Source organism: Danio aesculapii, chromosome 17 (assembly GCF_903798145.1).
Source record: "Danio aesculapii chromosome 17, fDanAes4.1, whole genome shotgun sequence".
NCBI lineage: Eukaryota > Metazoa > Chordata > Actinopteri > Cypriniformes > Danionidae > Danio > Danio aesculapii.
The window spans coordinates 26,470,718-26,487,380 of NC_079451.1; the positions used below are offsets into that span (position 1 = coordinate 26,470,718).

The 16,663-nt window shown below is 35.2% G+C and overlaps 1 protein-coding gene across 2 annotated transcripts in view; it reads right to left on the bottom strand.

Moving 5' to 3' along the window:
* Window positions 1–16,663, bottom strand: part of grid1a (glutamate receptor, ionotropic, delta 1a) — a 435,683-nt gene that overhangs the window by 127,245 nt on the left and 291,775 nt on the right. For both annotated transcript variants that reach the window (XM_056477338.1, XM_056477339.1), the window contains exon 4: window positions 13,346–13,551. In XM_056477338.1, coding sequence (XP_056333313.1) covers window positions 13,346–13,551 — 206 coding nt within the window. The remainder of the gene's footprint in view (window positions 1–13,345; window positions 13,552–16,663) is intronic.

A 16,663-nucleotide genomic window follows, 5' to 3' on the forward strand; every position in this document is an offset into this window, starting at 1 on the left:
CTTGTGAACAAATTATTGTTCACTATTACAATTAGTTTGCTTTTTAAGAAGTAGTAGAAGACTAAAGAGAAACTACAGGTCCTCAGAATAGATATAAACTCACAACTGCAAGTTTAAAGATCTACTTCTCGGGGGTTTGGTGGGGGGGTTGCTATTATCATACAACTGAGATTATTAGTTTATTCATATTCTTTTCAGCTTAGTCCCTTTATTAATCAGGGGTCGCCACAGCGGAATGAACCATTAACAGTATATGTTTTTACGCAACACATGCCCTTCCAGCTGCAACCCATCACTGAGAAACACCCATACACTCTCATTCACACACATACACTATAGGCAATTTAGCTTCCCCAATTCACCTATAGAGCATGTCTTTGGACTGTGGGGGAAACCGGAGCACCCGGAGGAAACCCACGTGAACACATGGAGAACATGCAAACTCCACACAGAAATGCCAACTGACCCAGCCGAGGCTCGAACCAGTGACCTTCTTGCTGTGAGGCGACGGTGCTACCCACTGCACCACCCACAATTGAGATTATTTCTTTCCTATTTTGTAAGATTGTAAAATTATTATTTCTTACAAAGTTTCTCAAAGTAATTCAAATTCTCACAACATCTACAAACTTAATTACAAAATTATGATTTTTATCACTTACTCAATTTTGAAAAAAGAACTGTGAAATGCATAAGATAAAAGTCACATTCCCTTTTCATTTATTTTATTTATTTTTCATTGGGGGGAATTGTTACTCTGAATACTTTTAATAATCAGCATCAAGTACTTAACATATTTTCCAAGAATTACTAAGCGAATCTGCATCAGAACTAGAGCTGCTAAATTCCCATTACTAGGCCGTGAGCATCAGTGAAAAGGTCACAGTAAAGTCCAAATATTTACAGTGTTGAATATACAAGGGATGCACCAGGGTAGACGCATGCAGTCACCAATCGTTTATTTCAAAACCCCCATAAGTTCAGCACATGAGTGGTGACAACAGCTATGATCACCACTAGCAAAATCCCAATCACACAGAAATGCAAAATATAGATTCCCATAATACAACCACTTTCCATCTGAAGCATATCACCTGCTTGATTTTAAACAATAGAAAAATGTCACTGCCTATAAACAAATGCCAAGCTATGTTATGCAAAGCATTGTTGATAAAATTGGAATGATACACTGTTGTATTTGAATAGTAGCAGAATGCAGAATGCAGAATTAAATCAGCACAGATGTCATCTCGTAGTGAAGGAAGAAAAAAAATCAACTATGAAAAATATCATTAGGTTTCCTGAATACGCAGCTCAATCTGGTCATGGTCCAGTAAACTTTGAGCTTAAATTTCATTTCACTATTGGTTTGTGTGTGTTTTCATTAATAAAACACACAGAGAGACAACGCACGCACATTTGCTGGGAAAGAAATTATGAAAATATCAGTTTAGAGGAATATTACTTTCATTTACAGTAAGTGGTTTTATTTCCGGTCTCATTATGACAGAGTATGAAATGTATTTTGTGAGTATTATTTCTGCTGAGGCTTCCTTACTACTTGATGCAGTAGAATTGGCGTGTTTAGATAAACAAAATAATCAAATCAAAAGCTCCCGTCCCAGAAGTCCTCTAATACTTCTGACGAAAGGAATGACTCGCAGACTAAAACAACGATGCGCCTGAGACTCATTGTCATTCGGCGAGCGTTTAATGGGCCTTACCCCTCCCTCCCTTTTTTAATCAGCACGTCAGGAGTGTTCATTGGCGTTTTAATATTTGAATCTTCAAAATACAACTGGATGTGGGTAATTATCGACTGGGTCTCATTAGGGCTGCTTTTGACTGATGTGAAGAGGAAAGGTGTGTGTGTGAGTGAGTGCATGCGTGTATTTGTCCATGTGTTTATGCTGACAGAGGAGGGAAAAGCGCTAATGTTGTAATGAGAACAAAATCATACGCTAGCTGTCTAATTAGGTTGTCCACAATTATCTTTATGTCTGGTAGTAAAGATAATGATTTCATAGGAGATGCACACTCCACCATATCTCTACAAGGGTTGATGTATGAAGATGAGTTATTTGGAATGTGATGTGTTTCAAACTCGGTGTGCCCTGATGGTGTTATTTTTAGGCCAGAATCAAAGGAGATTTCATATTTATTAGTCTTACTGCTGTTACAGTGCTAAAAAGATTCAAACTCATTCATGTTGCATGATTTGACAGTGAAGGATAAAGTTTCTCAATAAATGCCTTGAATTTATCAGTGTGTAAGAAAAGGCACACAAAAGTATTCATATAACAAAATTGGCTAATGTGTTGATATGCATTATGGTCAGTTTTTAACTGCATGTTTTCCCCTCAAGTCTGAATCATTTGATTTTGAGTATCTACCGATACCGAAACCCAGTTCGATACTTCTATAATGCATAAAAAAAATTTATGAAAAAGAGTGAAGAAACCAGGATGTTTCTTATTTTTTTTATTTAATTACCCTTATTTTAACATTCAACAACTCTTTTAACAAAAAGAGCACTTCTGTGACGTAGCTTGAACAATCAAATAATAAATAACATCAAATCTTCACTTTTGGACTTCAGTGCAACAGTAAATATAAAAACATCTAATATAAAAACAAATAGCTCCTCAAAAATTCCTGGCAGGCAATCCCAAGTTCACAAATCTCACAGATTGCTAAGGCATTATAAAACCTCCAGACCGCAGACGCACTTTCCGCTTCAAGCTGCTTCCGTGTTGTACTTTGCCGGTATTTAACCAATAGCGTCTCTGCAACAAAGTGATGTCATATCACATGCATTGCTGTTTCTGTGTGAAGTCAAGAAAGAGGTCTAACTCTGTGCTGTTAGATATATATTCCATATATATTTAAGTCCTGATCTGAAAGGTAAGATTGATTCCAATCGAGTCTAAAACTGTGTGATCGGGCCCGATTTCCAATCACGTGATTGTATCTGGACATCCCTACAAAATAATCCGGATGGGGATGTATGGTTTGTTAGGACAGGACAATATTTGGACAAGATACAACTTTTGGAAAATCTAGGATTTGTGGGTTGAAAAAATATATAAATAGTGAGATAGTTGTTGAAATAAAGTGCTTAGCAATGCACATTACTAATCAGCAATAGCATTTTGATATATTTACAGTAAGAAATGCATAAAATATCTCCATGGAATATGACACTTTCTTAGTATTGTAATGATTTTAGTTTAAAAAAATTATAATTTTGATCATTCTGGATATTTATAAAACATATATATGCAAATTACATATTAACATAATACAATTATACATAACCAAGTCACCTATTTGAAACATCATTAACATTCATTTATTCATTTTCCTTCGGTTTAGTCCCTTTATTCATCAGGGATCACCACAGCAGAATAAACTTATCCAGCTTATGTTTTATGCAGCGGATGCCCTTCCAGCTGCAACCCAGCAATGGAAACACCTATATAAACTAATAATTTAGTTTCACTCACAGCGCAAGTCTGTGGGGGAAACTGAAGAAAACCCACGCAAACACTGGGAGAACATGCAAACTCCAGACAGAAATGCCAACTGGTCCAGCCGGCACTCGAACCTGCAATCTTCTTGCTGACCACTGAGCCACCATGCCACCCTCTTCATTTACATTTGTAGCATAAAACAACTGGTGTCTGTCAAAACCTTTTTAAACTAAATATGCTTGAATTACTCTTTAAAAGCTCATTAAAAAAATAATGTAAGACAGATAAGACAGATTTGTACAAAATTACACCCAGGGCCACAGACAGCCTTTGTTTTTGGATGAAACTGTCAAACAGCTATATTTTTCTGCATTTTTCATCTGTATCTTGTTGCCAGCTCATTAAGTGATAATGTCACCAAGCTTTACAGCCAGCCCAAGAAAAAAAAAAGAGATACACACACTTAATTTCCTCTTTTCTCATCCTCGGCTAAACAAACAATAAGCTGAATAAGAAAACCATTTTTCTTTTGTTTTGTTTAAAATCAAGACCACAATCTTTGCCCAAGTCTGAATAGTCAACTAAACAAAATAGCATGAAATTTACCAGACGTTCTAAAAAATATATTTCATTTTTGCATTTAAAAAAAATTCATTAATAAAATTTTAATCAAATACTTAAAAAAAGTAGCAAAATATTAAATAAGTATTTTTATGTGACTTTGATCTCTGAAGTTAAGGTGATTTACATGCTAACTTATGCAATTGTTTATCACTAAACTATAAACAACAATCCCAATATTTGTCTGTGCTAATTTGACTTTTGTAAGACAGAAATAGCTATACTATGAAGTTTGGAAGTTTTTTTGGAAAACATTTCATAGATAGGGTGCAGCGGAGTGGTGCAGTGGGTAGCGCTGTCACCTCACAGCAAGAAGGTCACTGGTTCAAGCCTTGACTGGGTCAGTTGGCATTTCTGTGTGGTGTTTGCATGTTCTTCCCGTGTTTACGTAAGTTTCCTCCAGGTCCTCCAGTTTCCCCCACAGTCCAAAGATGTGTGCTACAGGTAAATTGGGTAAGCTAAATTGTCTGTAGTGTATATGTGTGAATGAGAGTGTCAGAGAGAGCATCCGCTGCGTAAAACATATGCTGGATAAGTTGGTGGTTCATTTCGTTGTGGCGACTCCTGATTAATAAAGCCGAAAAGAAAATGAATGAATGAATGATGTTTCATAGCTATATTATAACAGCTAATCTGCCAATCAGAATGTTGCCTGTTATTGCACAGTATTTGGTTTAATAAACATATTTAATCATTGTCATTTACAAATAAGATTGTACTGATGTTCGAATGAAGACTACAATCAAGACGGACCTTTTAACAATCAGTAAGTCAGCTCCTTCAAACACTTGCAGTTACAACCCTAAAACACATTTAATTGCTGGAATCAAAATCAAAGGTTACAGATTGTTAGATTTAGACATCTAAAAAACATGGATCTCAAAGTTACAATCTATACTGCAGCAGATTACGTACACCATATATTGTAGCTGGAAGACCTTAGATTATATGTACCGTATGCTAATATCCAATAATTCAATTGTGATAATAAACATGCACAATATTAATAGCATGAGCACTTTAAAAGACACTCAATAATTATTTATTATTTAAACTTCTAGAGTGCCTATTTAGAATATTCAGATAATTGTATTGGCAGTGGTTATTCATCACAACACCACATGCTTGAAGACTTAATAAGCTATTTATTTTCAACCATTATCATTATATACTACAGTATTTGCAGGCTTTTTTTATTTATTAACTCAGTACAGAAAGATTCCATTTGTTAACATCAGATAATTTAACTAAGTCAAATTAACAAAAACAAAAAAAAAAAAATTACCTTAGATGATTATCATTTTATATTTAATGCCTAATAATACATTAAAATTAATTATTTAATTAAATGCAGTTAATAACTAATAAAATTACCTTTTTATTAATTTTAACATATAACTGGCTGTTGATTTTAATGCATTAATTAACATTTACTAATGAGACTTAAAGTGTAAAGTGTTACCTATTGTACTTTGTTATCATTTTGCAATTTAATTGGTTCATTTATTATATAGATTAATACGTTATTTACTCTAACTGAATGAACCAATATACATTCATGAGTATTGTTGGTTTGTGCCTGTTAAAGCAATATTTTTTTGCAGTTTAGGTCAATATCATGATAATACCTGTTATGATCACCAACAGTGTTGCTCTTGCAGACTGCTGGAGAATACTCACATTCAACTGCACTACAAATCCCATCACACACTTCACTCACACACCTGGCCCAGATTCCCCTTCATTGCAAACACACACAGCTGAAGCTGTTCAGAACTACTCAGATGGACTATAAACACAGCACGCACACATCATGGCTGTGTCTTGTTCAATGCTAACCTGTAACATCACAAAGCCTTTGCCTTCACCCTTGCCTTGCCGATCTCATTGCCTGTGTACCGACTACTCTTTTGGATTGCTCTTTATGTACCCGTTTGCACCAATGATTAGTAGTGGCGCTCATTCCCATCACTGGGAAACATCCAAATGCACTCATTCACACACATACACTACGGACAATTTAGCCTACCCAATTCACCTATACCACGTTTTTGAACTTGTGGAGGAAACCTACGTAAACACGGAGAGAACATGCAAACTCCACACAGAAACGCCAACTGACCCAGCCGAGGCTCGAACCAGCGACCTTCTTGCTGTGAGGTAAACGTGCTACCCACTGCACCACTGTGCAGCCTACAATACCGTATATTGTGAAAAAAAGTTACAGCAATTAATTGCAAAAAAAAAAAAGAGAGAGAGAGAGAGAAAGAAATCTGATAGCAGCAAAAGTCGTCCGACTAATGGACTTGTGGCTCTTGAAAATAAATGGACTTTTGGACATCAGATGCAACTCTTACAGAACCTTTTTTTTCAATCCAGTCATTCCCAGCTAGTTTGTGCTTAGCCTCAGTTACATGCGTCCACATGCACAAGCGAAGAGCCATTAAATGACAGCCTAGATTCTGGATGAATGTACCTTGTGTCCTTGCTATTTTCCAGCTGTCTCTGTATATCCTGACAGGCCGACACGCTCAGCCTAATGCACAGCAGTGGTAATGGCTGTGTGAATTGCATAGAGAGCCATGGAGGAATCAGAGCATGGAAAACCTCCCTAAAAACCCTGATAGCAGCTCTCTGAACCCGGCTGTTTATCTGACCGTCTCAGAAATTCACTGAGGAAACACACACATATACAAGATATCCCCAAACAGACAAGGTTATTCAGATAAGAGTGAATTACTGCCCACGGGGGCCGAGAGCAAGAGAAAGATGGCATGGTGAACTCATCCCGCGACTATTCAGAGCTCAATTTAAACTTTTTAGACTATTGCAAAGAACTCCCAGGATGCTTTGCTTCTCTAAAGAACTCTATCTCTGAGCTGTCATATTGCTAATCAGCAGAAGAGCTGGAAAACACTGGCCAAACTGCCCACAGATTCAATCAAACACGTTGCTTTCTCTGTGAGGATGTTTCTTAAAGGGATAGTTCATCCAAAACTGAAAACTCTGTCAACGTTTACTCACCCTCAAATTGTCACAAACCTGTTTGTTTCCTTCTTCTGTTGAACACGAAAGAAGCTATTTTGAAGAAAGCTGGAAACGTAACCACTGACTTCCATGGTATTTGTTTCTCCTACTATGGAAGTCAGTTGTTACAGGTTTCCAGCTTTCTTCAAAATAGCTTTTTTTAGGTTCTGCTGAAAATTGAAACTCAAACGTTTGGAACCAATCAGGGGAAAGTAAATAGTGAATTCATTTTCATTTTGGAGTGAAACATCTCTTTAAATGGTTGTTTTTAATAGATGCCTAACCTTTACACAAATACATCAATAGATTTGAAGTAAAACATTATTTTTGATATACAAGTTAAAACGCAATTTGGGGTCAGTAAAACTCTGATGTTGTAACTGTATTGTTTTTATTAGACACGCCAAGGCTATATTCATTTCATGCAATTTATAGATGTAATAAAAAGTGTTATTGTGAAATATAATTTCAGGGTTTCTGCAGGTTTCATCGAGATAAATTAAAGACTTTTTGAGACATTTTAATACCATATTGAATGAAATTATACACTTATACAGGGCTAAATGCTAAGGATTTTTGAAATATCCCAGTTAGAAAATATTTTCACTAGCCCTATAAAAAATTATTAAATTTAATAAATGTAATAATACAATAATAATCAATAATAACCCATTAACCCTTACTAAAAATAGAACAGAAAATAGCTGTTAATAATAATAACAATAATAATAATTTAATAATAAAAATATAGGTCAGGTCAGTATCTTCAGCAGTAAATAAATGGTGAACTTTTAAGCAAACATTACTGTGAGGAAATTAATTAAATGCTATTTTAAATTAATAAGTTAAAAGTTTTATTGAGATTGGGATTGTTGGTGATTGTATAGGTGGCCAGATTGGATAGCTATACATAAAGGAAGGGAAATTAAGACCTCTTAAAAAAGATTTAAGACCCACAACACAATATTTCAGTAGATTTAAGTCCTTTTAGGGCCAAAAATTTAGCTTTTGATATTTAGGACATTTTAAGACTTTTTAAGACCTGCAGATCCCTGTATTACTATTTAAAGTATCTGGTTGCTATTTGGCATTAAAAATATTATGAATTCTTGTATTGAACAAGTTCCAGAGACATCTTGTTAATCTTCAGGGTCACATAATATTTTCAAAATCATTCTTGTTGGTGTATTTCTTAACATTACATTGTTGGAAAGATAAAGTATGTATGTAAGAATGTGTGTCTGTGTGCCTGTCTGTCTATGTATGTATGTATGTATGTATGTATGTATGTATGTATGTATGTATGTATGTATGTATGTACGTATGTACGTATGTATGTACGTATGTATGTATGTATGTATGTACGTATGTATGTACGTATGTATGTATGTATGTATGTATGTATTTATTTATTTATTTATTTATTTAATCCTTGATAAATAGAAGCAAAAAAGAGCATTTGTTTGAAGTAAAATTATTTTGCAACAAATAACAAATATTTGTTACTTTTGATCTATTGAATTTGTCGTTCTGCCTAAAACATATCTTTATGTATAACATATTAACATGTTTAAGACTTTGCTATAAATTAATAAATATTTTTATGCAAAAATGAACAGTTTTCTTCCCACTCTCATCAATTTGCATAATTTTAAAAAAGTAAATGTACATGGTGAAATCTTCCAGTAAAGGCTCCAGAGATTTGTTACAGCAATAGCTGGGGGAGTCACTTTGTTAAGTCTCTTGCTTGAACGCCCTACGGCAGTGATCACAGCAGTGTGAGGGATTTTGACATAAACAACCTCCTGACACTTAGTCATAATCCTTCACTTCACCATCAGGATTCAAACCAACAACCTTCCAATAATTTAAACTGATTAAATCTCATCTTTCAATCGTAATGTGTTCAGATCATTTTGCAGAGATTACTGCTAAACAGAATGCAATGCAAGGATGAGCCACTTTAGTTATTTTCCAGGCCATTTAGCAGGACAGCAAACGTGCCTCTCCAGCAAAAGCTTTGTTCCAAAATGACTTTTTATCAGCGAACAACAAACAATACTACAACTAAGACTACACAAACACATGCATTCTATTCTAAATCAGGGCTTCTGTGCACTTCTATATAACTATATTGCTTTTAAGCCCTGTGTACTGTTCAACTTGCCTACCCTTTTATTGTGTTCATGGTGGTTTTTGCCTTATTGACTTCCATTATAATAACATTTTTAGATTACAAAGCCATGACACCAAATAATCATGTATTCTTAATTGTTGGTGTTTTTCTCTGTTGGGAAGAGGTGTCAAACTTAGTTGTTTCTTCGGTACACCGAGATGCAGACGCAGACAATTTGGTATCGGTTCAGTAATAGATTCTAACCGGTTTCTGTGTACTGATGTCTTTTATCTCATGTGCGCTATGTCATTGTAGAATACTATGGCAAGGGAGACGAGCGTGAGTAATTAAAACAGAAATTCACTGCGTGTGTTTGCTGGTCAGTCTTTCACTGACATCAAAGTTACACCAGAATCCCCTATTTCACTGCTACGAAGAAAATGGTAAAATTGATGAAATTTCTCTCTCTCTCTCTCTCTCTCACTGTGGCCCGTTTGACCAGCTGGCGTGATATTTCCTCTCCTCTCAGCTGTTACAGAGATACTTGTGGATCCAGACATGAGCGTGTTTGCAGAGCGAGTTTTCTCCACTGCGTTTATCATGGATCAGCTGTGATCACTGCCTCCATTCACCAGTGTCACTTATCGGTGAACAGCGACAGCCAATCCCAGCCCTTTCTGTTGAGCGTGTGACCAGTCCTAGGCGTTTTACAAATCCCACAACAACGCTCAAAAAGAAAGTGGGATAATATTTACATTTGTTTATTTTGTTATGAAGGCTCATGTTGTTCAGTGCATGTACTTGAGTTTTGTTTGATGCAGAATGTTTTCTTTGAACAGGTAAAATTAACGGTACAGTTCATATATCTGACTGTTTGTATTAAAGGACAAGATTGTATTAAATCACATATAAAACGTATTTAAAAATTATACATTTTAATACAAGAATTCTAGTGCTGTGAAGTAAAATATAAAATTGTTTATGGAAAGCATCGTCAATGCACCGAGATATCGAATTGAACCGAATCGATGGCATGATAATAACCGAACCGTTAGACCAGTGTAGGTTCACACCTCTAGAAGAAGTAAAACATTTTACTGTTAATCATCAGTTGGCACCATTAACCCTTAAGTACATGGAGTTCTATGGTGTGAAACACTGGTACCCATACTTTTTCTTATGAAGGGCCAAAAAATGAAATTGACTGAGGTCTGTGGGCTAAACGTAAATATGGTAATTTATTCATTTATTTCATCCAATTTAAAAATAAGTAGAAAAATGCCTTTAATCATATTAACAGTTTATTAACATTATAATTTTTATTCATTACATTTCATAAAAACTTTCCTCTGCCTAGATTTGCGCACCAATGTCTCCTGCATTGTTTTCTATCCGTCGAGTACATTTAAAACAAAGCTAACTTTTTTACAACACTTAATTGAAGCATTTAATTACAGTTAACTGTTTTTTGTTCTTCCTCTCTTCCCAGATGGTACAGTGGGCCAAATCAAAGTTTGACATAGGCCAACTTTGACCTGTGGACCCTAGTTTGGCCATCTCTGGTGTAAAACAACAAATAATGGTGTGCTTGTATAAATAAACTTACTGTGTTTATTATGTTCTGATAGCTGAGCTGCTTATTTTTAATTTTTTCAAACATATCAAAGAAAGTTTGAAAAGGTCTCTTTCACACCAAATGTATATATTTAATTAAATTACATCTAATTTATGAATCCAACTTGTTATTATGTTTTCGGTGTTTTGAGGGATGGTTCTTTGTGATATTAAATAAACATTAAAGTATGACCATGAAAGGCCGCACGTATTTGTTATTTTACTGTTTAACTTCCATGCGCAAGCAAGTGTATAATGAAACACAAACTACGCATCTAGTTTAACGGACACCTACAGTACTAATGCCTATTTTACAAGAAACATGTTTTGTGAACACTTACTCTGTCTGTTTGTGTTCTAGATCTGCTTCAAACCGCTAAATTAATATTTTTTTGCGCAAACATGCATTCAAAATGGTACCGACCATTACAGGGGTGGTTAAATGTATATTTAAGATATCTATTAGTTTAAATATTAATATTATTTAAGATACAGATCAGAGCAAACTATTTCTTAAAGGGTCACGAAACACCAAAACACATTTTTTGAGATGTTGACAGTCATATATGTGTTCCACGCTGTTAAAAACACCATTAGGACACATATATTTCACTAAAAAGTGAAAATTGATTGTTTTTGCGTTACTTCGAGCAAATTCGTTCTTCTGGTTAGAAAATAATTTTTGAAGCTGCATCACAGCGATTGGATGAATTCCAGCATGTAGAACGACTGTCTGTATGTAAAATGTGGAGCATTTTTTTACCCGAGAGCTTTTCACATCTAGAAATGATAAAATCCGGATTTGCCGCTCGTCTTCTTTTAAAAAAAGACACAGTTCCAGTTTGTGTTGATTGTCCTGTCTCTACAGATTAGGAAGTGTGTGATCAGTGTCTTTGTTTGTTTATTGAGTCAAAGTTAGTTTGTATTGTCAGCAGTTTTCTTTCAGTTTTTAAAGACATACCTTAGCCAAAATTATTTAGTTACTAATTTTACAGTATGTTAATATCATTACAATATTATGGACTGAAAGATCTGCTGTAAATGCTGCTCTCCGTGTGTAAACATGTAAACACCGCAATCAAACAATTACCATTGTGTAAAATTTCCGCCGCATTTTGTGACAGGAGAGTCTATACACACGGCTTTCTGACGCTACCTACGAGTACATCTAAGTTACAGAGAAATGCACCGTTTTTTTTTCTCCCATTCGCCGTGTGGTATCAAACATTCCATTAAAACATCACTCTTTCAGCACTTCCTCGCATCCATTATCTCATTTGTTAGGGAGGTAGAGGGGGGGCATGCAGGAAATGTTCCTGAAAGAAAGTGAAAGTACCAAACTGCAGTTAAAGCTGACAAATTAATAATTTGGCAAATAGTTTGATTACTGATGTCCATGTAAACATAGTCACTGTCTTTCTCCCCTGCGTCTGTGTTTGTTTTGTGAAAATCAGCATGTGCCCAAACAGAAACTCCCTTTTTTTTATGCAAAACCTTCCCTCTTTTTTCCTCCACCGACATTCCCGACTCCCACCTAAACCTAAACACCCACTTTCCAGACTTTTTTCAAACTACAGGTGAGAAAACACCCTGCTGAGACAGGAGGGTTTCGTGGCCCTTTAACTATTAAAGGGCAGACCCCCCATACATCTTGTTTTGATGTCCTTCAGGGGGATCAAGCGTTAATTAGGAGGGCCTGACCTCCCCCAAACCCACCTGTAGTTCACATCCTGACTATACTCCATTTAACCATACTATTTTAGCCAGAAACAGAAAAAAATTAAATAAAATAAAATAAAGTTTTTTTAGCTCTGCAACTTATGATCAACAGTAAAAACTCAGTTTGACCTCTTTCCAACAGGAGCAGCAACATTCAAGACTGCATAATTACATGGTGTCATGGCTTTGCAATCAAAAAATATCATTATAATGGAAGTCAATGGGGCGAAAAAAGCCACAAACACAATGAAATGGTAGTACATTTGCCCAGTGTACTGTTGAAAATTTTCAAAGCATTTTCCCAAAATACGTGTCAAAAAAGTTTCGTCACCAAAAATTATTCCATTTGCTAAAACACAGAGAAGTTGTGACCAAATTAAGACTCAAAAATCACCCTAGAGTAGATAAAAACATCCCAAACAGCACAAATAAGTGTAAAAGAGGCAAATCACACCCAAAAAAGTTTAATCTATTTATCATTCACTCACCCCCAAATGGTTTCAAACCCATTAGACTTGATTTCTTTCAGTTGAACACACACATAAAAAATAATAAAATAATAGTAATAAAATTAGTAACAAATTAAAAATATATATTTTTATGTGCACACATCCTTTATGAACACTTAAAAATCATAATTATGCATGATACATGATGACCTAAAATAAGTGATACTACTAAAAGTGAAACATGTAACACAAAAAATTACAATCACCATTGCATCTTCCTACATTTTGTTCTATCACTTCCAAGCTGCATTTACAATGAGACCTACCTGATGTATGAAAACCTGTGCAGTGCGAGGGCTGAGCAGTAAAATGGCCCGTCTCAGTGTGTCCCGGTAGCGGTTCAGCTCCTCCATTCTCATCGTGCTGAAGAGCGTGGAGAAAACCTTAGTTACATTTCGGTCAACCTGCTGCAGAGACACGTCCAAACCCATTCGAGAAGCCTGGTCCAAAAACCCTCTGAGTCCCCGCACATCTGAAACAGAAAACGGCAAAGACAGCGGTTAAAAACGGAGAGCTAAAACTGCGTTTAAGATAAAGGGTGAGATGAAAATAGATCAAGTATAGGCTGAATATTTGACTGGAGATCAGACGTTTCCTGTGAGATTTACTTCAGACCTAATTGTAGATTTGAGTCAGAGATGATGTTTGAAAGGGAAAGTGAGATCTGTAAAAATATCTAATTTTGTTCCACAGGAAGGAGGAAGATCATGTGTGTTTGGAACAACTTGAGAGTGAGTAAATGGTGACAGATTTATTGGATTTTTTCATGAAAAGGAAGCCTATTTTTTTGTGCTCTGGAGATTTGAGGAGTCGTGGAGGAAGAATTCGGGTTTTTCTTGCACTTTGCACATCACAGCAGTCAAGTCACGTCGTGTTCAGTCTACTGAAGTGGCTTTTTGATGGCTTAATCGTCTGGCATGGATCATCTTATCCATCTACTCACAAAAAGGACACAAGAACCGTCCTGTAAGAGGGTCAAAACAAACGTGAGAACGAGGCTGAAGGGGAGACCAATCATAAAAGTGCGTGCAAACTCGTGACTGTGTACATTTATGGTCTTCACTTCTGAGTTGCAATTAAATTTTTATAGCATGACACTGAAAAGCTATAACTTGTCTGCATCTTTTACATGTTCCCTTTTTTCTTTTTTTCGCTTTCAAACTTTCAAAAACCTGTCAATGTAAGGAAGCAAAACAGTTTGATAAAATGCATTAAGAGGAGCAGAAAATGATTATCATCTGCAGATTTCTGAGTGCTGACAGCAGCTTTGTTTTCCTGCAAACAAATCTGAATCTGTCTTTTAGCATCAGCTTAAGCATACCATTGTCAACCAGCTTTGTTTCTAGATTTTATAATGAACATCTACTGTAGTGGTAAAAAAAGCATAGAACCAATTTAATTTGAATAATGAACACAATCGTCTTTAAAATGAACATTTATAATGATATACATATTGATGTGGTATTTATTATAGCATTATTTAGTAAAGGTTTAATATTGTATTTATACTAATATTAATTTTGATTTTTATCACACTACAAACACTGACAGCAAAAATGACTGACCAGTAAGGTAAATTTCAGTGCAATCCACTTGAAAATGCTTAGTTTTTCTGAATTTATATGTCTTTTCTGGATTTTACATGATTTAAAATGGTAATGTCTGTTTTATTCAACAAGGGTCCAGCTAAATTCTTTCCAAGATTTCAGATGAATTACGACTATTTTAGACATTTCCTCCAGAAAAAAACTAATATTTTTATATCTATTTCTCGGGGTTACTACCCGAGATATTCATTAATTAATTAATTAATTTTCCTTCGGTTTAGTCCCTTATTTATCAGGGGTCTCCACAGCGGAATGAACCGCCAACTATTCCAATAGAACTTTTTTTTTCTCTATGCTATCGCCACTGGCTTGCATAGTTCAGGACTTGTAGAGCTGCGCATCGATGGATTACACTTCAGTGTTTGGACTCTCAGCAGTGAATATTAAAACAAACTGAACTGAACTGATCTAAACTGAACTGAACTTAAACTCTAAAAATTGAACTGACACAGTTTAATTTCATTATAATCTTCTATGTGAAGCTGCTTTGACAATCTACATTGTAAAAGCGCTATACAAATAAAGATGAATTGAATTGAAATGTTTTACACAGTGGATGCCCTTCCTGCCGCAACCCAGTACTGCGACTACCCCAGATATTTATTTTTTAACTCTTTTGGGGCCTTATCATATACCCGGCGCAATAAGGCGCAAGACGTGTTTGGCGCAATTTATTGCTATTTTCAGACTAGTGCACAACCCTGTGCACTAGTCTGAATAAGCACAACCCTGTTAGATCATGTGCCAGGGCGCAAAGCGTATTTTTCCATCCTTAAAATAGCAAAAGTGGATTCAGACACACCCTTAATGCTTTTGCACCATGTGCTTCAGACTTTGCACCTAGATCGTTAAAATAGAGCCCTTGAATTCATACATTTGCTTTGCGTTGACAACTTGACACACTTTTGTTATTTTAATTTTGTTATTTATAAGTCAAGCTCTAAATTAGCCTTTTATAATTTGGAAGAAATGTAGCTCTCATGTAGCTCTCACAGAATAAAACAGTAAAATACATTTTAGCCTTAAATATCACAAGTTGTAAATCCAAAAAGAATAGTCTTGTTAAAAGGACAGGTGTTTGACATTAGCAACAACAAATGTATTAATTATTATTTGCATTTGTTCTACTGTCCGACAGACCTTCAGGCCATTTTTCATTTGCAAATCCACCAGTTAAGACCCAAGCACATTTTCATACAATGTCCACATTTATATTTTGCCTCACTTTCTGTTTCTCTAATTCAATTAACTGTCATAATTTCCTGTCGCATATATCAGGAGCTGATCTGATCTTTAGGATCTTCTTTTTGGTTTGTTGGTTTATTTGTTGATAACAGTTATCAAACATATGATCTCATTTTAATTAACTTACAAATTGCCTGTTTTTTCGTCCATGGCTATCAGCATTAGGTGTATTGATTGCTTCAGGCATACATTTATTCAGCCAATCACACAGTCCAGTTTTGAGGGTCACAGTGCAATTTAAAAAAACTAATAACACTGTAAAAAATGATTAATTTTTTTATGTTACTTTAAATTATTTTAAGAAGTTAATCAAGTTTCAACTGCATGTTTTAGGTTATACAACGTTTAACTTAATACGTTTAGTCAGTTTGATTGATGTAAGTTCAGATGACTAGAAAAGTTCACTTGATTTAACTCAATCTCTTGTTCAAACTACTTATTTAACATGAGCTAAAATTCTTAAAATTTTGATAGGACAACTTAATTGTTTTATGTTCAATCCACTTAAATTTGTAAAAACTAATAAGTTAACTTATTTCCTTCATGTTCCAACACAAATGGATTGTGTGAAACCCAGCATTTTTTTTTCAGTAAAAAAAATCAAGGCAGCAACAATTTTTTACAGCGCAGACATCAAGAGTGAACAAACCCAATATTGTTTTACATGTACATATGAGTTTGCACTTAATATACTTGATCATCATAATCCACCTCGCTGCACTGAGCTCTGCA